The 20,513-nt window shown below is 58.5% G+C and overlaps 6 protein-coding genes across 6 annotated transcripts in view; 3 read left to right on the top strand and 3 right to left on the bottom strand.

The window, feature by feature from the left end:
• Positions 1-749, bottom strand: part of P884DRAFT_266333 (uncharacterized protein) — a gene marked incomplete at both ends in the record, with an annotated part of 3,670 nt that extends 2,921 nt beyond the window's left edge. Inside the window, one exon of the mRNA XM_069442022.1 lies at positions 44-749. Within this exon, the coding sequence (XP_069302129.1) occupies positions 44-749 (706 nt within the window). The remainder of the gene's footprint in view (positions 1-43) is intronic.
• A 4,515-nt stretch (positions 750-5,264) lies between these two features.
• P884DRAFT_254111 (phosphoribosylglycinamide synthetase) lies at positions 5,265-8,045 on the top strand. Its single transcript, XM_069440868.1, has one exon. The coding sequence runs from the start codon at positions 5,335-5,337 to the stop codon at positions 7,690-7,692; it is 2,358 nt and encodes a 785-aa protein (XP_069302128.1). The 5' UTR covers positions 5,265-5,334; the 3' UTR covers positions 7,693-8,045.
• Positions 8,046-8,134: 89 nt separating this feature from the next.
• On the bottom strand, positions 8,135-9,948 carry P884DRAFT_215612 (uncharacterized protein). Its single transcript, XM_069439270.1, has 2 exons — positions 8,847-9,948; positions 8,135-8,784 (listed from the first exon to the last, which is right to left on the bottom strand). Exons 1-2 carry the CDS (start codon positions 9,562-9,564, stop codon positions 8,588-8,590), a joined length of 915 nt encoding a protein of 304 aa, XP_069302127.1. The 5' UTR covers positions 9,565-9,948; the 3' UTR covers positions 8,135-8,587.
• Positions 9,949-11,063: 1,115 nt separating this feature from the next.
• Positions 11,064-13,610, top strand: P884DRAFT_282078 (uncharacterized protein). The gene is made up of 2 exons (XM_069443577.1): positions 11,064-11,955; positions 12,011-13,610. Exons 1-2 carry the CDS (start codon positions 11,178-11,180, stop codon positions 13,396-13,398), a joined length of 2,166 nt encoding a protein of 721 aa, XP_069302126.1. The 5' UTR covers positions 11,064-11,177; the 3' UTR covers positions 13,399-13,610.
• A 634-nt stretch (positions 13,611-14,244) lies between these two features.
• P884DRAFT_254108 (uncharacterized protein) lies at positions 14,245-15,589 on the top strand. The gene is made up of 2 exons (XM_069440867.1): positions 14,245-14,606; positions 14,735-15,589. The coding sequence occupies exons 1-2, from the start codon at positions 14,287-14,289 to the stop codon at positions 15,411-15,413; spliced, it is 999 nt and encodes a 332-aa protein (XP_069302125.1). The 5' UTR covers positions 14,245-14,286; the 3' UTR covers positions 15,414-15,589.
• Positions 15,590-16,288: 699 nt separating this feature from the next.
• P884DRAFT_274382 (WD40-repeat-containing domain protein) lies at positions 16,289-18,470 on the bottom strand (the record flags this gene model as incomplete). Its single annotated transcript, XM_069442714.1, has 5 exons — positions 16,289-16,537; positions 16,606-17,082; positions 17,156-18,050; positions 18,115-18,196; positions 18,329-18,470. 5 exons carry the CDS (start codon positions 18,468-18,470, stop codon positions 16,289-16,291), a joined length of 1,845 nt encoding a protein of 614 aa, XP_069302124.1.
• Positions 18,471-20,513: the final 2,043 nt, after the last annotated feature.

Genomic DNA, 20,513 nt, shown 5'->3' with positions numbered 1-20,513 from the left:
TCGTCCTTGCCGTAGGAGTCCTCGTCCTTCTTATCGTCCTTACCATAGGAATCCTTCTTGTCATCCTTCTTGTCGTCCTTGCTATAGGCATCCTTGTCGTCCTTACCATAGGAGTCCTCGTCCTTCTTGTCGTCCTTGCCGTAGGAATCCTCGTGCTTATCACTAAGATCACGCTTTAGGTCTTCGTGCTTGTCGCCGTGCTTGTCGCCGTGCTTGTCGCCGTGCTTGTCATCGTGCTTGTCGTCGTGCTTATCGTCGTCATGCTTATCGTCATCATGCTTATCATCCTTGAACTTGTCGTCGTGCTTGTCATCCTTGAACTTGTCGTCGTGCTTGTCATCCTTGAACTTGTCGCCGGACTTGTCATCCTGGTCGGGATACTTTGGGTCCTTAGACGACTCGTCTTCCGAGTCGCTCTCACCCGAGTCGCTGCCCGACTCGCTCTCGTGCGATTCGTCAGGCTTTTTGCCGGTAGGCTTTTTGCCGATCTCATACGGGTCGTCCGGTTTGCAGGACTTATACACGTCGCCGGGCTTGCCGTACCCATATCCGTCCGGCTGGGGCAGCGCGTAATACCCGTTTCCGTGCTTCTTGTCGTCATGTTTCTCCCCTCCGTACGCGTAGGCGTCGTCGGGCTTGTGATGGCCGTAGCCGTCCGACCTGCCGGCAAGGCCGCGCTCACCCCTGATGGGGATGTGGGCAGCCATGGCCGAGGCCGCGAGGGCGACGAGCGAGAGCGCCGGTCTCATGGTGTCAGTGTACGGCCGGTCGGTCGGTCAGGAGACCACGACGGGCTTTGTATAAACGAAGGTCAAGATAAACTGGTGGTCCCAGAGGCTCGGACACAAAGGGGCAGGAGAAAGCGAGTGTCTAATAAGAGAGAGACCCTAGCGAAGGGTTGGTGATTGGGGAGATGTCCCACGAAAGCCGGCGATGGGGATGCAGGATGGCAGAGGAGGGAGGCAGACGATTCGGGAGGCGGCATGTTTATACACCACCAGGTGACACCCCGGGCAGGAGGACCTCGAGTGGGAGACGGTGTGGTGCGGTGGGGTTGGGATGACATAGCGATGTCCAAGAGCAGCTTGAGACAAATCTTGGATCTAGGCTGCATGAAGCTGGCCAGGATGCGAGGGCCGGTGGGGTTCAGAGGGATCGGAGCTGCGAGGCTCGGGCGGAGTCAGAGGCCGTCTGCCCGGGAACTCGCAAGCTACACGTAAGGCAAACAATGCCAGGCTGTGAGACCGAAGTGGCAGCTGTCTAAAGCCAACGGTGCCGTGTATGCATCGGTAAGTGGGTAAATGCATCCACCCCTACCACGGCCAGCCCCGGAGGCTGGTTGGGTGGCCCAGGCAGACAGGCCGTTGTTGGCGGTACAGCAGGTATCCAGAAGAAGGCAAGTCCAGGAACTCGACCTCGTTCTCGTAGTGTATCCGCGCCGGCGGATCGGACAGTACATCACATAGGTACATACGTGTACACCATGTATGTAACGTACACACCTCTCGTTGGAAGCCGTGAGCACGGGTAGAGAAGGTTTGCATCCGCGGACCCGTCCAACTATCCTCTCTCTGATGGGCTCTTTTCCTCGGCCTCTCTCTCTCTCTCTCCCTCTCTCTCCCTCCCTCCCCCCCTCCGGAGTCGAGAGAGAAGAAGCTGGCGTCAGGTAGAGCACGCCATACTCTCCAAAGCGCAGCTACTTCCGACATGTCTTCTCTTGCTCCAACTTGCCCTGGCAACGATCCAAAGCTTTGTATGTTGTTTCAGAGTCTCGAGGAAAGCGGCACAGGCGCTGCTTCATATTGCTTGTGTAGTAGTGTAAGAGTATTGTCGGTCGTGTGTGTTGGTTGTGCGTAATGCGTGTGTATGCGTGTGTATGCGTGTGTATGCGTGTGTATGCGTGTGTATGCGTGTGTGTAGTGCACACGGGGAATGCCTTCCCACCTGCCCGCCGAGAATTCAATACGGGCTTGCTTTTTAGTGATGAAGTGACGTGATAGGGAAAATGCGCTCAACTCGTCGTTGGTCGGGCATCGTGCTTTGCGTGTCTTGTGTTCCTGGAAATTTTTAGCGTGTAAAGTGGGGCCAAGGCCCGAGCTTAGTATGAACACGGCTGGGACTCGGAACAAGCCGAAACGCGCTGTGAGTGGCTGGCGGGCCCACCGTGCCGGGGGGAGCCTCCGGCACTTCGTGGTGATCCCTGTCAAATGATGGGCCATGACGATAAGCTTGCCAAGCCCATGTGCCTTGGACGTGTTTCTGGCATCAAACCCAGAGACCGCTTTGTCGGCGGGCCTAGAACGCCGACCTTGCGGCGAGTTCCCCGCCCAGGGGGGGGTGGGGGTGGGGAGGGGGTAGGGAGGGGGTAGCAGCGCCGTTTCCGGTCAGTTTTCTTGGCAAACAGGAACAGGCAAGCGTTGTCTCGGGTTGTTCGATGCGCTCAAGGTCTATGCCCAGAGTTGCAGCTCCAGAGGAATACCGCGTACTAGCCTTACTTCTCCGTTCTGGTGCAATTACCCCACTACAAACCTTGAGTCTGTAGAGTTCGAGTAGGGCGGAAAGCCCGGGTTGCTTCCTGCTTCCATTATGCTTATTCTCTTGCGCGTTTCTTTTTGCCCTCGGGCAGTTGATTTGATGTCATAGGCAGGTGGCGATGGCCGGGCAACGGAGGGCCTGGGGAATCAACGTTGTGTAACCCACACACCCATAACCATCCCGATGGTCGACAGACTGACCGGGCGCCCCTTACCCGCGTTTGTCCCCGCGGTCACCCGCGAGCCTGGGGAGGGCTGTGCTACCCGGTCGGACCTACTGTGTGTGTATGTGTGTATGTACACTGCATAGGTATTTCCAACAAGCCATTGCGCTGCACCGAGAGTGTCCTTGCGATCTCTCAGATAATTTGTAAACAAGAACAAGAAAGCACGCGGAGGCCCACAGCTCGGCCGGTCGTGGCCAGGAACCTCCCGCGGTCGCCCCCGTGGTCGCCCACGCGATCCGCGTTATACACCAGGCGAGCTGACGTGGAGACATTTCTGTTCCACCACACCGGAACATGGTTGCCGGAAGCAGAAGCGAACTTGCAGCTCTGGGAGTCTCTGAATAAATTGCGTTGAGGAGTCATGTCGTCATAGAGAGAGAGAATATGGCCCATGTTTCGCTACGGACTGTCGCTCCGTGTAATCATGCTGTGAAAAATAACTACGTGTCGGACTACCGTATATTATGGAACGCAGTACATTCCACAACATCAAAACACACACTCGCGTGAGTGAGAAGGCCAGCGGATCGTCGATTGCTGTGGTTCCTGGTAGCGCAACCCTGCACCCACCTCGTATTACATCACATGGACGCGCATGTTGAAGGCTTGCCAAACTAATACCTCGTCATTCCATGGTCTAAGTTTGTCAAATGGCGGAAGCGAACTCCGTCCGTTGCTTGTTTCTGTTGTCGAAGAAGAGAGCTTGGTTGTTTGTTTGAGCCGCGCTCAACGACGCAAGCGTCCGCAGTGACACCCTTTCGAACACCGGGGTATGCCACTGACTGGCCCCGAGCAGCTCAGACTCCCGCATCTACGGGTTAGTTTCCGTCCCTATGTAAACACGGGTTCGGCAATGCTCGCGTGTTGTCGTTATGTGTCTCCTCAGCGTTGGATGACAGATTCGCTGGCTGCCTTAGGGAAGGAGTATATACATACACCAGGGAGAGCCTGCCTACTTCCATAGCTGCCATGCTGATGGTTTGCAATCCACGAGCATGCCGCCGAATGCCTTGATTTGCCGGTCCCGCCACCCGCGTCTGCTTTAAGTGCCGAAAATACCGAGTAGGGAAGAGACTACCCTAGCACCTACCTTAGATAGCATCTGTTTAGCAAGTAGGCACGCCCACAAGAGAAAATACTTTCCCTCTTTTTCTCAGTCCGTGCTTGGGACGGGATCGAGCGCGTGCCCTCGTCAGACTCGATTAACAGCCCTCCCCCAAATCTTCAACGGTCTTGTGCTGAGTCCAGCGCTCTCGACCCACACCCTGTTCGACGTGTTGATCTCCCCGGTTCCCCAGCAGTGCAACGTTCTTGGGTCGCCCACTCGTGTGTGAGAATGCCAGAAACCAAGGCATACGTACTACGGTGTCAGTTGTCGAAGCCTGTTGTGACGAAAGGCAGAAATCCTGATGCAGTCACATCCTTTCCTCCGTGTTCGAGACCATGCAGCCACTGATCCATACTGCCTTGGGTCGACTGGCTGAGGCAACTCTGCATTAGTGTCCGGAAGTAGTAACTATACGGGGCACACTGTAGTCGTCCAGGGCGCGACGTCGTGTAATATTCACGTTGGAATACACGCTGGTAATCATACTTGCCGTTTACTACAACATTGACCGACTTCTCGGAGGGATTACAAAACATCACGCTGATTCCAGGCGAGAAGCGCGCTGTTTGAGCTCATACTGCTCCAGAGATGTTTCAATCCTGTCATCTACCGTATTAAATTTGCGCACCGCACACATCCCTCCGGCGAGACACCGTGGGAGATACCTTGTCGATGACGGATACCCATACCTTGGATGCGCACCCCTTCGTGCAATCCTGAGGTTTCCTTCTCAGCAGCTGGACGACGCCGCGCGTCCTTCAGCAAACTTTCGAGAAGGCGCCGACGGAGAGGTGATGCTATTTGTGCCTGTACCAAATTAGGACATCTCGTGCAATCGGGTCTCTCCAGATGGCCATCTCGACTGCTCAAACATTGGGCCGGCGATCCGCGGCCGTTTGCACGGACCCGCGTCAGCCACACTGATGTTTTCATCGACTGGCTGGCACTACGGGTTAACTATGTATGTGGGTATATAAGGTACGCACTGTACATATGTACTGTACACACAGTGTACTTAGGTAGGTACCGGTGCTCTAGGGAACCTGATGCGGCTTATGTGAGCAAATGTGTTGAAGATAACTAACTTCTCTCTTTCTGCGCCTCCTCGAAGGGGGAGCTCCCAGCATGGCAGCTCCATTTGTGCGAAGATCTGTTTCTGACCTGACAGAGTTCTGCCAAGGTACCTAGGTACAGTACATTCATCCACAGTAGCAGTACTGTGGTAGCCCGAAAAGGGCCCAGAGTAAGTTACTCCATCGAGTCGATGTGGAGGGATTGGCCAATCAAAGGCGCCCGCTCGATAACAAGATCCGAAATCGCGGGGGAGGGGTAAAATATGCACCCTGGCATTTTTTTTCTGCCCCTCCGCGCGGCCTGGACCTGGAGGAGGGGCACGATGCTGGGCAGAGACGATCGACCCGGACCGATCGGAACCGACTCGACTCTAACTTGACCCAACGTGGAAATGTCGTCTCTGCGCATCCTGCTCATCGGCAACGGCGGCCGCGAGCACGCTCTGGCCTGGAAGCTCGCCCAATCGCCGCTGGTGGAGTCCATCATCGCCGTGCCCGGCAACGGAGGCACCGCGCGCTTGCCCAAAACCACCAACAACACCTCGGTGGCCGCCGACGACTACCCGGGCCTCGTTGATCTTGCGCGCAAGCATGGCGTCAACCTCGTCGTCCCGGGGCCCGAGGCGCCCCTCGTTGACGGCGTCGAGGGATTCTTCCGCGAGGCGGGCATCCCCGTCTTCGGACCCTCCAAGGAGGCCGCGCGCATGGAGGGCAGCAAGACCTTCTCCAAGGACTTCATGAAGAAGCACAACATCCCGACTGCCGCCTACGAGAACTTCTCTGACTACGACAAGGCCTGCCAGTACCTCAAGTCGATCAAGCACAACGTCGTCATCAAGGCCACCGGCCTGGCCGCCGGCAAGGGCGTGATAATCCCGCAGAACCAGGAGGAAGCCCTGAAGGCGCTCAAGGAGATCATGCTCGACAAGTCCTTTGGCTCCGCCGGCGACGAGGTCGTCATCGAGGAGTTCCTCACGGGCGACGAGCTCAGCATCCTGTCCTTCTGCGACGGCACTACCATCAAGTCGCTCCCCCCCGCCCAGGACCACAAGCGCATCGGCGAGGGCGACACCGGCCTCAACACGGGCGGCATGGGCTGCTACGCCCCGACCAAGCTGGCCACCCCGCAGCTGATTGCCCGCATCGAGCGCGAGATCCTCCAGCCGACCATCGACGGCATGCGCAAGGACGGCTTCCCCTTTCGCGGTTGTCTCTTTACCGGCCTGATGATCACCCCCGACGGCGCTCCCAAGGTGCTCGAGTACAACGTCCGCTTCGGCGACCCCGAGACCCAGACGGTGCTCCCCCTCCTCGAGTCCGACCTGGCCAAGATCATGTACGCCTGTGCGGGGCCCGTTCCCTATCTCGAAGACGTGCAGGTCAAGGTCTCGTCCAAGTTCAGCACGACTGTCGTCGTCGCCGCCCCCGGCTATCCAGAGTCGTATCCCAAGAACATCCCCATGCGAGTGGCGAACCCGCCCGAGGGAATCCACCTCTTCCACGCCGGGACCAAGCTGTCGGGTGACGCGCTCCTGACCTCGGGCGGCCGTGTCATCGCGGCCACCGCAACCGGCGACTCCCTCCGCGCCGCCGTCGACAAGGCCTACGAGGGCGTCAAGCTGATCAACTTCGACGGCATGTACTATCGCAGGGACATTGCCCACCGCGCCTTCCGCGGTACTTGGGCCGCCGACAAGCTTACCTACGCCCAGTCCGGCGTGAGCATCGATGCCGGCAACGAGCTGGTGGCCCGCATCAAGGCCGCCGTGGCCACGACCCGGCGCCCCGGCGCGGACGCCATCATCGGCGGGTTCGGCGGCGAGGTTGACCTGTCCGCCGCCGGCCACCCGGGCGCGCCCATCATCGTCGGCGCCATCGACGGCGTCGGCACCAAGCTCATCATCGCCCAGAAGATGAACAAGCACGACACGGTCGGCATCGACCTCGTCGCCATGAACGTGAACGACCTCGTCGTCCAGGGCGCCGAGCCCTTCATGTTCCTCGACTATTACGGCTGCTCGCGCCTCGACGTCTCGGTCGCGACCTCGTTCGTCGAGGGCGTCGCCAAGGGCTGCATCGCGGCGGGCTGCGCCCTCGTCGGCGGCGAGACCGCCGAGATGCCCGACCTCTACACCGGCGACGACTACGACGCCGCGGGCGCCGCCATCGGCGTCATGCGCGCCTCCCAGCGCCTGCCCCGCAAGGACGCCATGGCCGAGGGCGACGTCCTCCTCGGCCTGGCCTCCTCGGGCGTCCACTCCAACGGCTTCTCCCTCGTCCGCCGCATCGTCGCCAACCGCGGCCTGCAGTATACCGACCCCTGCCCCTGGGACCCGGCCGCCCGCTCCCTCGGCGAGGCCCTCCTCACCCCGACCCGCATCTACGTCAAGCCCCTCCTCGCCGCCCTCGCCCAGACGGGCGACGCCATCAAGGGCATGGCGCACATCACCGGCGGCGGCCTCACGGAGAACGTCCCGCGCATGCTGCCCGCCCACCTGGCCGGCGAGATCGACGTCGGCAGCTGGGAGGTCCCGGCCGTCTTCCGCTGGCTGGCGCGGGATGTCGAGCCCGCCGAGATGGCCAGGGCCTTCAACAACGGCCTGGGCATGGTCCTCGCCGTCGAGGCCTCCCGCGCCGAGGAGGTCGCGCGCGTCCTCGAGGGCGCCGGCGAGAAGGTCTGGAAGGTCGGCCGCTTGGTAAACAGGGGCCCAGAGGGTTGTGTGTTGAGGGGGTTAGAGGCATGGGCTTAGTTAGGCTTCAAGCCCTGCCTGTCGACGAGGGGTATTATCGAGTGGAGTTGAGTATATGTGTCGGGTGTTGTCTGTGTTCCCGGGTAAAAAAATAAAATAAAATAAATAAATAAATAATAAAAACGATGAGAACAAGCGTTTGAGGCTTTTCGGTTTTGTTGTGAGCCTTGTTATCTGTTGGCCGGATGGTCGGTGACCTGACAATCGGCCCCTGTGTGTGGTTTTACCCGGTCCAACACTTCTCAAGGGAAACTCCCAGAATTCAGACTCTACTCGACCTCGGTGCTTGATCGGGAAGGTAATATTCGACCTCAAACCCGCTCTACGATGTCGCGTCACGCACATAACCAGCTAGTTGGTAGTGTTAATAGGACTGCAATAAAATTCTATTTGAAACCTAGGACTCAGCGGGTATTTAGGGATCCCCCCCACCACCCCTTTCCCCCCGTACCCCCGGGCTTGTCCAACTCAAGACAGTTCTTGCTGATATGCTGAATGGATGCCTTTGACGCCGTGACACCCAAAAAAATAATAAACAACCCGCCGTATGCTACCCGGTCTACCCTTCTATCGTCTACAGCAGCTGCCGCATCTATGCCATGGCTGAAACGGATTGCTAGATTCGACACGCTCCGGATCCTGGTCCCATTTCGAAGAGATTGAAGACGCACATATTCCTCCGTCTGCCGCACGCCCGGCAAGGCCATCAGAGGCGCGGTACTGCACGGTGCTGCACGGTGCATATCGTCGCAATATCTGCCTCTTGCTCTTCTGCTGTTTGAATTCCAAGGAACTCATGCTGATGTATCTTCCCGGGACTTCTGTTTGTTTGGCTGCAACCCAGGGCCATGGATGGCTGGCTACATCCTTGGTTTCTGTTGCGAACGAGCTCGCATTAAGCTGTGGGTTTAGCGTCAGTCCCGGTGGCCTCGGCAACACCGTTATCGCCGTCGGCTTCGACCTTGGTTACGGGCTGACCTCGTGCTTTCTCGGTCAGCGCGTAGAGTTCGTTCAGCATCAAATTCCGGGTCGACCTCGTCAGTTCGTCAACATCGGCAGCGGTAAGGCCAGTTGTGGGGATGGGATCGAGGACTGCGGGCCGGCGTGAGTCAGGGGTCAGAATCATGAGCACCTTGGGGTAAAACGTGACCTACCCTTGCATGGAATCTTCCCGGCGTTAAACACAAGCCCCTTGATCCAAAGCACGTGGCTGTAGTTTGCGACAACGACCGGCACGATGGGCACCTGGGCCTGGACTGCGAGGTGGAAGGCACCCTTCTTGAAAGGCAGCAGCATGGGCTCCTTTGCATAGCTGCGGGTGCCCTCGGGGAAGATGTAGACGCTCTGGCGCTTGTCGCGGATCTCGTTGGCGGCGCCCTGCAAGGCCTGACGAGCGTCCTTGCTATTGGCACGGTCGAGGAACACGCTGCCGCTCAGGGCCATGAACCAGCCCAAGAAGGGAACCTTCTTCAGCGACGCCTTGGCCGTCACGCTACAGTACTTGGGAAACATGCACCCGAGCATCAACACGTCAAGCTCGGTCTGGTGGTTGCCAATGAAGACGGCCGGGCGGACGTTCTTGAGGTGACCCTTGGGATCTTCAACCTCGAAGGTAACGCCCGTAGAGAAGCTCATGAGGTACTTGAAACTCCGAGCAACAGCCCATTGCGCAAGTTGTTGGCGCCCAGAGGCGCGAAGGACAACCGAGATGACAACGCCGTACAGTGAGCTGATGACCAAGGACAGGTACGAGGCCAGCGCGCGGGCCACAAAGGCCGATTTGGGTATTATCGCGGACAGCATATAGAAGAAGAGTGTTAGGGCGGTGTACCCGGTCAGGAAGTAGCCGACGTAAAGGAGCAAGTCGGCCATTTTGAATTCGAGGGGAGGCGAATTGAGATGCAAATTGGGCGGGTGCGTTAGAGGCCGCAGTGCAGATGCAGATGCAGCCGTGCTCAGCGTTCGGCCTGTGTCGTGCCTGCCGCGCTGTCGGTCGGTGCAGAGAGTTCGGGATTGTTGGCGATTTTTTTTTTCTCGGAGGGCGGGGCGGCGAGAAGATTTGGCGGTTCCTCCGGGCGGGGTGTAGAAGCAAAGAGATCGTGGCTCGGCAGCAGGAAGATGAGACGGAAAGCTGGCGTTCTAGCGGCACATGGGACGGAATGCCGCAATCCTAGGAGGCCGTTGTATAGGAATGCAATGTGGCCGGCGCGATAGTCTCATGCTCCCGAGTCGTCACCTGTGCAGGAATTGTTGAAGTACGCATGTGACTTCAACCATATAAGTCCAAAAGAGTTTGGACGGGCTGGGCCTTGCGACAGCATGCTGCATACAGGGTGCTGCGAATGCGGGGATGAGATGGAACCATTGTCTGCCCCGATTGGCTGTCGGGTATCTCATGACCCACCAGCTTCCCGAGGTTGGGAAATGGTTGGGCTAAAACCTTTGGGGCAACGTGGGGCTGCCCGTCGAAGCAGCGCATCCCATGGGAAGCTTGGCGGTGCCTGGAACTGGAGGCAGAGGTAGCGTTTCAAGAGCCACCGCGTCTCCGTGCGGTATGTAATCCGTACATCCATGCAGCATAGTGTACGGATTACTCTGTAGCGCACGGATGGACTATAACTACGGATTGCTCCGGACAGCTACTTTGGCCTTGACTGTCCCATCTCTCTAACAAGCACGAAACGGGGGCTGAGCCATGCCCCAATCTCAACCCTTGTTGCCACCAGACAGCTAGGAAACATGGATAACAGGTGCTGCATCCAAATACCAAGTACGGAGAATGGAATACTCTGTAAGCTCTCGATTAACTATTATGGTTCTAGGCTTGGCATTTTGCAACGGAAGTGAAGACCTTGGCATTCAATGCCCTGAGTATCGATTCCACGCAGGGATTTCTCCGTGCTCCGTACTTGTTTTAGGCAGGAACCATAGATATCCAACCGTTTCTGGTATGAACGGAAAGACCGCAGAGTTGATCTATAACGGAATTGTTCGCGGTACATAGGAGTTATCTCTTCCTAGTGCAAGGACCTCGACTACGGGGGTGCGAAGTAGTGGACGGAATAATCTGTACTTGGATTACTCTTCACTTGACTCGCTGTTATTGTGGATCAACCATCGAGCGGTGCCAAGGCGTTACCCTCCATGGTCATGGAACACAAGGTCTGGGCGAACACGCCACTTCCCATGCCCCGCTTCCCAATGGAACGCTGTGCAGCCACAACCGTTACGCGACAGCCGCAACAACCTGGCATTGGCCAGGATCCCATCTCTTAACCTCGTGCTGCCGAATCGTTGCCGAATCGCTGCTGGATTGCTCGACTTTGAAGGTTTAACGATGGTCGATTGAACCTTTTTTTTTATTCCCGACCTTTTTTTTTTCCGACGACGGCCTAGCTAGTGATGGTTGCAGTCCTGCAATAGCGACTCTCAATTCGCACGACCGCCCAGTTTCGCGCCTTTCACCTCGCAGGCCTCCGGTGCGGATGCCATCATCATCCGACATGGCCGCGTCCCGTCGCGGGCAGCCGCCCCTCTCTGTGCGGTTGCCGCCACCCTCCGCCGCGCTCGCCGATCTCCCACCCATCTCTGCTCTCTTCCTGATCGACTTCGACGTCAAGGCCGGCTACACCATCATCTGGAGACGGGCCGTGCCGGGCCTCGAGCTGGAGGGCGCGGTCGAGTACAAGAGCCTGCCGTCAGGCCTCCACACCGTGACCGACGACCTCATCTACTTTGTTCACGACGGCGGCCACGCCGGCCTGAGCGCATTTGTCAACACCCCAACCGACGAAGAGGAGACACGCCATGCGCGCATGATTTCCGTCGGCGTCTTGGTGCCCCTCAGTCACGGCCGCCTCGGGAGGGCTTGGCGACACGCCGAGGCCTTGAAGGATCTTGCGGCCAAGCTTGCCGCGGACCGGAAGCAGACAGAGCTGCTGGAAGAGTACTGGAGCCGGAATGCAGCCAGCGAGACGACGGCCCCGCAGCCCTTGAAGGACATGCCACTCGAATCGCCCCTGCTCGGCATCAAGACCGCGAGGCCCGGCTTGGGCAAGGGGCATGCTAGGAACCGCTCCGCCTCGGACGGCACGGCGTTGATACCGCCAGGCCACCGCCTGTCTCCATTTCACCCGGCCTGGAGCCTGACCTCGCTGTTGGACACCTTCGGGCCCTTGGTCTTCCCGATTCACCGCGCCGCTCTCCTGCGCAAGCGCATCCTGATTTCTTGCCATGCCCCCGTGCATGAGGTCTGCAACTTTGGTAAGCTGCCCAGACGGACAACTTCTACGTAATGCCTCCTGACCAGGCCCCTCAGTGTACGATATTTCTGTCTTGTCCAATATACCCCTTTCCGTCTGCGACGTAATAGATCCTGCGGCCCCGGTACAGCGTCTCCGGCCGCTCTTCTGCGTGGGAGTCCACGACATATCCTATCTACTCGAATACCAAGTAGCCACGAAGCGAGGTGGCCCGACTGTCGACCCTGACGACTACCCGAGCAACTCGGAGGACTCGAGCTCGGGATGGGTAGCGTGCACCACTGACAGCATCCTGGCCATGAAAGAGGGGCTCTGGGACATGCTCATCACCATGCCACCTCCCTATTCTTCCAACGCCAAGCAGCGCGTCTGGCCGACTGTGGAATGCCCCAAGGGCGTCCCCGTAAAGGCTACCCAGCGCGACCTGCGCCGGTTCCGTTCCCTCTGCCTCGGCCTCGCCCGGTTGGCCACCCATCCTCCTTCGCCCAATCCGCGCCGCTCGCATTCGGAAGCAAGCGACTCACCCACCCCGGCTTTCCGCCTTTCCAAGACGGCCGGTTCCCGCTCCGGAACAGCAGCCGAGGACACCGATGCGATCGTCGAGCCCGTCACCTGGGCCGCGCTTGCCTACAACGGATTCATGTGGTGGGCGTCGGCCGGCGAGAAGCGGCACAGCGACGAGCTTGACGAGCAAACCCACGACGCCTCGCTGCTCGCCGATCTCGTCCCACCGGTGTCCCCCGCCGTGCAGCAGCAGCAGCAGCAGCAGCAGCAGCAGCAGCAGCAGCAACCCCGAGAAAGAAGGACGAGCCTTACCGCTGCGGCTGCTCCGTCGGGGAGCGGCATGGTACCTTCCCTCGCGCCGCTCACGGGGCGGCCTTCGGATGAAGCAGAGGAGGAGGAACAAGACGGAGACGACGGCAGCGAGGCGCAGGCCCGTATCGAGCTGGCCGTCGTGGCGTACTTCCACCGCCTCACCACGACCATCCTCTCGGTTCTGGCCGACATCGTCGACTCGACCGACGATGACGATTTGCTCGATCTTGACTTGAACGACGGGCACGAGGCGTATACTTCCGAATACGACAGTCCGGTCGGCGCTGCCGCGTCGTCGTCCGGTGCAGGAGACCGAGGCTCTAGCAGCCGGAGGAAAACAGGGCGAAGGAGGACAGAGGAGGAGGAGGAGGAGGAGGAGGAAGAGGAGGAGGCGAGGCTGCTGGGCGCTACGGCAACGGCGACGGCAGCGGCGGCAGCCGGGAGTGGCGATGAGAGGAATAGGATGGGGTGGGTGAGAGTCGATAGCGATGCACTTGCCGAGATGGGGCTAGATGTTTGGAGCCAGGCGGACGCGGACTTTGTGAGGGAGGTGTCGGTGCGCTATTTCAACCGGAGAGCCCATGTCGAGACCAAGGGGGTCGAGGTGTGCGGCTTGAGGGTCTGTTAGGGGTTGACCTTTCCATGAGCGTGGGTTGTCGCTGGTGACGAAGCGGCTCCTTATACCAAGTATATTATATCACATGTGCGGATTGGGACCCTTGAGGGAATGTCCATAGTAGGCTTGAGGATGTATGTAATGGCATCGGCCCAGCGAGCATACTTTTACGAATTGGCTGTATGTTGCGACTTGATACAAGGTTTTTTTACGGAAATGGTGGGCGTACCGCTCCAGAGCATTCTCGATCATGTTGACGCTACCAGTGATGGTTTTACTTTTCGGTCATGTATGGCCCTCTTCTCGGTGGTATCGATCTCCTGGCCCTCGTTTGCCTAATTAAACCCTAACCCTTGGGCGGTTCAAGTCAATCGCGGAACTTAACACAACATCCAGGTCTAACACTGCTGCTCGTTTTATCTCTTACACGAGGTATCAGACAATCAAACACATCCTTTTCCACCCTTCGCCCGCCCCATCTTGTCCACGGGCGAGTCTTTTTGTACTTTTGAAGTCACGACAACTCAACTTCAAAAACCCATCCGACCTCAATTCACAAATTGTGCACACCCTCACCTCCACTCAAATCTCTTTATCACTTGCCTCGCAACAACCCCCCGACGGGACCGTTCACTTCCTACTTTCTTCCATCACTGAACATTTATTTAATCAGCGCAACACCCACCAGCCCTCTCCTTCTCTCTCACTCCCTGGCCGGCCAGAAAATTTACTACTACGAAAGAATAAAAAAAAAAAGAAATGTCGCGGCCCCCGGAGCCGGAGACACGGGTAGAGGAGGCGCTCGGCGACCCGGCGGCGCTCGGCGCGGCGCTCGCCTCCCTGGGCCCGGCCCTCGAGCTCCTCGAGCGGTTCCACCACCGCAACAAGAACCAGCACCGCATGTCCAAGTGGTGGGCGCAGGCCGACATGCTGAGGCGGCACGTGCGCAAGCTGCTCGGGGAGCTGGAGCGCGCGCGGGAGGAGGCGGAGAGGTCGGAGAGGCGGCGGCGGCAGCAGCGGCAGCGGCAGCGGCAGCGGAGCGCGATGGCCAAGGCTGCCGAGGTCAAGGTTGAGGTCAAGGTTGAGGTTAAAGAGAAGGCGGAGACGGAGCGGGAGCGGGAGGGTAAGAAGGATGAGGCCGTCCTGCCTCTGGCGGGCGGGATGATGGTGGCCAAGAGGGCCGAGTATCTCAGGGCGCGGTTGGGCCCGGGCGCGTTTCTGTAAGGTGTTCCCGTTTTGTCTGTTTGTCTCCTGTCGCTCTACGATTTGAGAATGGTTTTTTTTTTTTGGGGGGGGGGGAGAGGCGTGTGGAATAAATGGGGCCGGAGTTGCTGACCAGCTTTTGTAGGGCGTTCACGCAGCTCGCGGCAGACAGGCAGTTTGCGCATCTTGGGCTGATGCTGTTGGGGGTCCTCGCGCAGGTGGACCGGGCCGCCGCGCCGTTTGCACCAGATGCTCGCGAGACGTCAGCGGCCCAGCAGCAACAGGAGGCGGCGATGACGACGGCGACGATGACGGCGACGGGTGCGCGCTCCGGCGGGTCGGGTGGCGCCGTCGCCGTCGCCGTCACCGTCGAGACCCACCGGGATGGCAACGCGGAGACAGACACAGCCATGGACGTGGACGTGGGAGTTGCCGTGTCGAGGGAAGAGGTCATGGCCTCGATCGAGCGCGACGCGGGCCCAAGAACCTCGACATCAACACCAACTCCCCGAATAACTTCGGGTTCAGACCATACGGATCCGGCGGGGAAAGCCCACCCGCGATCCGCTTCCCTACCCATTAATACGCTGCCAACGCACCGGATTTCTCACTCCAGCGAGACCCCGACAGCGAAGACCGAACCAGCGAGCAAAGAAAGCAGTACCAACCCAGAACCGGCAGCAATCAAGCCAAAGAAGAAAAAGGCCGGGAAAGGTGACGAGTTCGACGACATCTTTGGCGGACTCGATAGCAACAGTAAAAAGCCAAAGAAGAAGAAACGGAAAAGGGGGGATGAGTTTGATGATATCTTTAGTGGCTTGTAATAATAGAACGCAAATCCCTCTTCTCAGGTCTGGCCTGGGTACTTCATCCGTGAAAGCCAACGGGCTGCTTAGTGGAGGCCACTTTAATGCGAGGCCTTTGTTCTGCTCTTTCTCTGAGAGCAAGGAGGAATACAAAAGGGGGATGAGAAGGGACATGGATGGTTAGACAGAGAGCCTTCACGAAGTAGAGTCTTGTCGAGAAGCAGGGCCGCTTTCTTGGCGACTGGAGCATGCAAATAATGCAACCGGCGTGCGCGGCGAGGATAACTCGTCTACGAATCCGCTACTCCGCGACATATGGTAATGTACCAGATCCCAAGACACACATGAGAAAGCAAAGACGCACAGTTCAAAAACATGCCTGACAAACATCAATTAGACCTGACCTACAAAGGGGTACCTTACAGTACTACCACGTAACCGATACAGGGGAGATTGGCGGTCAACGGCCAAGCGAGACCAAAATCGACACAACGCGACCGGTTCCGTCCATCCCACCAAAGACAAACAAAATAAAGAAAAAGAAAAAAAAAAGAAATTCTTCAAGCCATTCCTGACGCCGCGACATCCAGATGGGAAAACCGCCCACGTCACTCCAACCCCGGATAAATCAACCTTCGAACCAAGTAATCGCAATCGCACCCTTCTTTAACCTGCGCAGACATGGTCTTCCATCAAGATTCCCGGCCTTGACCGCGGCCAACATGGCACAAGCCTATTTGCGTGGAAGTGGCTTGGTTATGCGCTTCCCAAGACTTAAGACCGAGCGGCAGCGGGCCAGCAGCCGCGTCTGGGGGTACGCTCTCATTCTGCGCGAACGCTGCCAGACCCAAACGGCTTTGCGCCGGTGTGTTCCCCCTTGAGGCCGCGCCAGTCTATGGTCTTCTGTCCAGGCGGGTATACGACCAGATGCGAGCGCGCATGTCACCGGAGCCGGTGGCGAAGAAGCCGCCGGTCGGGCTGGCGACTGGGCTCGGCGCCACAGAGATGACGGAATTCTTATGTCCCTGGAGCATCAGCTGGGTGTGGCCGGTGCGCGGGTCCCAGAACTGGACGCCGCGGTCCTTGGATCCCGAGAGCACCCATTCCGAGTCGGGGGTGAGAGCGACGCTGAGAACAAAGTCCTGTGCCGGTTCGTTAGCAGGCGGTCACGGAGAGCTGGACGAAAGAACACGAGGCAAAAACAACGTACCCGGTGGCCCTCGAAAGTCTTGATGCAGCGGCCGCCCTTGAGAGGGGGCTGCTGGCCGTGGCCGATCTGACGCGAGGTCGTCAGTTCCCACATCTTGATCGTCTTGTCCAGACTGCCGCTGACGAGCTCCCGCGCGTTCGGCGAGAAGGCAACGCTATACACGCTGTCCTTGTGGCCGTCGGGGCCCTCGAGGCGCTCAAGGAGGTATCCCATCTTCACATCCCACACCCTGACACTCTTGTCAAGAGAGCCGGCTGCGACGAGCTTGGTGTCGGGCGAGATGGCAACGGTCGTGACGCCGTCCTCGATGGTGAGCGTCAGGTTGCAATTGCCCGTCTCCAGATCCCAGATCCTGACAGTCCTATCTCCGCTGCCGGACGCGATGGTACGTCCGTCGCGGGCGAAATCCAGCGAGTAGATATCCTGATCGTGGCCGGCAAACGTCGTACGGATCTGCCTCGCGGCGATATCCCAGACCTTATCATTATAGAGTCCGTCAGCACACACGTCTCACTGGGGCAGTTCTATGGCTAAAAATGGACGGACTTACCCTGATGAGCTTATCCTCGGCTCCGGTAGCGAGATACTTGCCATCCGGACTGAAGCAAACGCTCCTGATGTAGAGGTCACCATTGAGGTCGATGCTCTCATCCTGGAGGACGCAGATCTTCTCGCCCGTGTTGACATCGTAGATCTGGGCCGACCGATTGCAGCCCGTCGCGACGTACTTGCCGTCGTGGCTGAACCTCACGCAGCAGACGACGCTCTCATGCTGGAGGGTGTGGACGAGGTCCACGTCCAGGACGCGGGGCACGCTCTGGTTGAAGATGGCCCACCAGTCGTCCCGGACCTTCTTGATGTGGTTCGGCAGACGCTCGAGCTCGAGATCGCCAAGGGCATTGGTATGAGCCGGGGGAGGAGCGGGGTGCTGCGCCATCCTCGCGTGGTCGGGCGTCGGGTGAGTGGGAACCTGAGGAGACTGACCGGGTCCGTTGTACGGAACCGGAGTGTTGATCTGCGGCGTGGCCGGGCCGCCCGCCGGAGGTCTACCGATAGCTCGCTTGTTGCCCGGGCCCGGGGACGCGGTGCTCTGCGGAGGCTGGGGAGGGAAGCCGCCCGGTGCAGGACCCTGGGGATACTGCTGCTGGAACGGAGGCTGCTGGGACGGCGGGGGAGGCGGGGGCGGCGGGCCCTGGAGCCCAGGAGGTGCAGGGGGCAAGTGGGAAGGTTGCTGCTCCTGTTGCTGCGGGTGCGGCGGAGGAGCCAGGCCGCCTTGCGTGACTTGCCCAGAGAGGATGGCCCCAATGACCGTGTTGTTCCCTGGATTTCCGATCTGCGGGGGCGGTTGAGGAGGGCCGACGTGCTGAGGAGGCGGGTTCATGGGGCCCGGGGGACCTCCGCGACTCTCCAGTTGGCGGCGCAACATGGCAATCTCCTCCTCATATCTGACGATTTTGCGCGTGTTAGGGGCGGTGAAGCCAGGTCGAATCAATACTGTGCGAGACTCACTTTTGTTTGAGACCCATCTGGGCCTGTTCCATCTGATAGACCTTCTCACGTATCATTTGCATCTCTTGGACCTGAGCTTGGACTATCGGGGAGAAATTGTTAGCGCCCGCCTACACCATCACATCGCCGCCGAGCCACGCGACGCCAAGACCCAGCGCCGGTCCAACGAGCGCGCGGGACGGAGCGAGTGCACAGAGTACAGAAAACGGCTCACTTTGATGCTCGTAGGTCTCGGTTTGTCGAATATGCGATTCGAACTCGGCCCTGATCTGGTCGAGGAGCTCATTCAGACGGCCGGCGCCGCCATTGGCAGGGGGGACGGCCCCCATACCTCGATGGCCGGGATACATCGACATGGTGTTCTGGTCGGATGGTCCGAATTTATTTCCCCCCTCTTTATGGTCGCAGTTAGGCGATGGGATGGGCAGAGATGCGATGGATTTGACAATTGGCGATGCGTAGGCGGATGAGAGGGCTGGCCGGGCTGGTGATGGAGGAAATTTTTCCCAATCAACAGCTGGCCCGAAGGTTCAGCCTCCCCGCGCGCGCGCGCAAAAACAGACTGGAACGCGGACGACGTCTTGGCGTGGACCGGATGCACTTCAGCCCAATGACCGCTAAAGCTTGGGGAAGCAAGCCGCGGTGCTGGTTGTCGGCGGAGAGCGCGTGATGCAAAAGTTGAAGCCGTGATGCTTGGTTGGGAGCGGGCCGTGCTGCGACAGAGCGAAAGAGCGTCGTAAAGAGGAAGGAAAAGGAACGGGGACCCCAGAAGCGGAGGGGGCGGCTGATGAACTTTGGGGGAAGCGCAAGGTAATCGGCTCGCCAAATCATTCTGCTCAAAAAAAAAAGGTACCTTGCCCCGACATGCGGGCGCCACCCAAAGCAAGTCAAGGCGCGGAGCTCAGCAGCAGACAGGGACAAGGGTCAAGATGCGGCGCTGGGGTGGGGACAGCTATGGCGTGTGCAGTGCAGGCGGATCCTGGTGGGTCTGGCCCGTGCATCGCCAGGCAGTCTTTAGCGTGGCCGTTCTGGAAAGTGGATGGGAGTGGGTTGGTGGGAGAAGGGGGGGGAGGAAGTGGAGCCAGAAAGGAGTGTGCAGAAGCTACAGCGGACGGAGTGACCGCAAAATGCTCACGTTTTGGGTGTCCCCCAGGACATGGGCAACGAACGACCGACTTACACTAGGACGGAGTTGCTGATATCTACGAATGCGTACTCCGTAGTGCAGTTGTAGTGTACTACCTGCAATCGAGTCAAGCTTGCTCTCTCAGACTTATGGTTCTCGTCTCAGGCACTGCGAATTCAAGAGTTTTCGGAACGGTGCAGTACTTACTACGACAATATAGATACAGTAGAAGTTACGTGCATACCTAAGGTACCTCGCCTATATGTAGTATATGTGTAACGATGTGTGTACGGACTACATCCGTATGTATACAAGGTACATCCACCTCTGCACCGACGTGCTGCAGGTGCCTTGCAGCCACAATTATCCGGCTCGTCAAGCCCGAACAACAGCCAACGCGTCTGGACTCTGGACCGGTTAGTTATGCGGCCTCGGCAAACCGAACCCAGTACCCCCCGCGGCCCCGCGCTACCCATCGCTCGCTTCCTCATGCAAATACACCGGGGGGTGAATAACTAAGGTAGCGTAGTGCAAAGGTCAGAGGACGGGTGTGTGAGTGTGTGTGTGTGGGGCAAAAAGCTTTCCCCGTTTGGCTTATCCGCAGGCTTTACTCCGTACAGAGTAATCCCTTTCCCTTCTCTCTCTGGCTGGCCACTCGTCGCCCGTCGCTCGGGGCAGGTTGCATGTTGCGCCATCTGGTGTGTGTGTCAGGAAACCAAGAAGCGTGAAGTAGCGCAAGCTTGGTGCATCGTAGCCTCGGAGTTTTGTTCCATCACCCGCCTGGAAAGAGCGGCACTCCTCCCTACTAGTAGTCAATTACAAGTGTCATCATTACCTGGTGTATTTTCAGCACCCGGTATTTACATATTGATGGTATTAGCACGTGTAGTCGTTGTTGTTGTTGGAGCAATCGTACTGCGTACCTTGTTAGCCCAAAAGTCCGGTCTTCCCCCGCAGGTTGCGATCGGCCGGTTCTTTCTCAACCTGAGGCACCACGCGGTTGTAGTGTAGGGAAATATCTTATGGTGGCGGCAACGAGCGCTGCTGCAGCAACTCTGCCTTGAGTCGCTTTCATATTGCATGTCGCATGCTGACGGTTACGTTGCGCTTTGCCGTGTCATGCAGTAACTAACGGGACTGCATCTGGCTGGTTATATCCGCGGTATTGCGGGACTGTGCATGGAATTGCCCGAGTGTTTGACTTGTCTCTCTGTTGTCCGGCATTCCGTTTTGAGATCAAGTGCCTACTACAGTACACAAGCAAAAATACACC

This window comes from Thermothelomyces heterothallicus (genome assembly GCF_042370625.1).
Source record: "Thermothelomyces heterothallicus CBS 202.75 unplaced genomic scaffold P884_scaffold_1, whole genome shotgun sequence".
Taxonomy (NCBI): Eukaryota; Fungi; Ascomycota; class Sordariomycetes; order Sordariales; family Chaetomiaceae; genus Thermothelomyces; species Thermothelomyces heterothallicus.
Note: the sequence above shows the minus strand (reverse complement) of the source record. Positions and strands in the feature narration are given on the sequence as shown.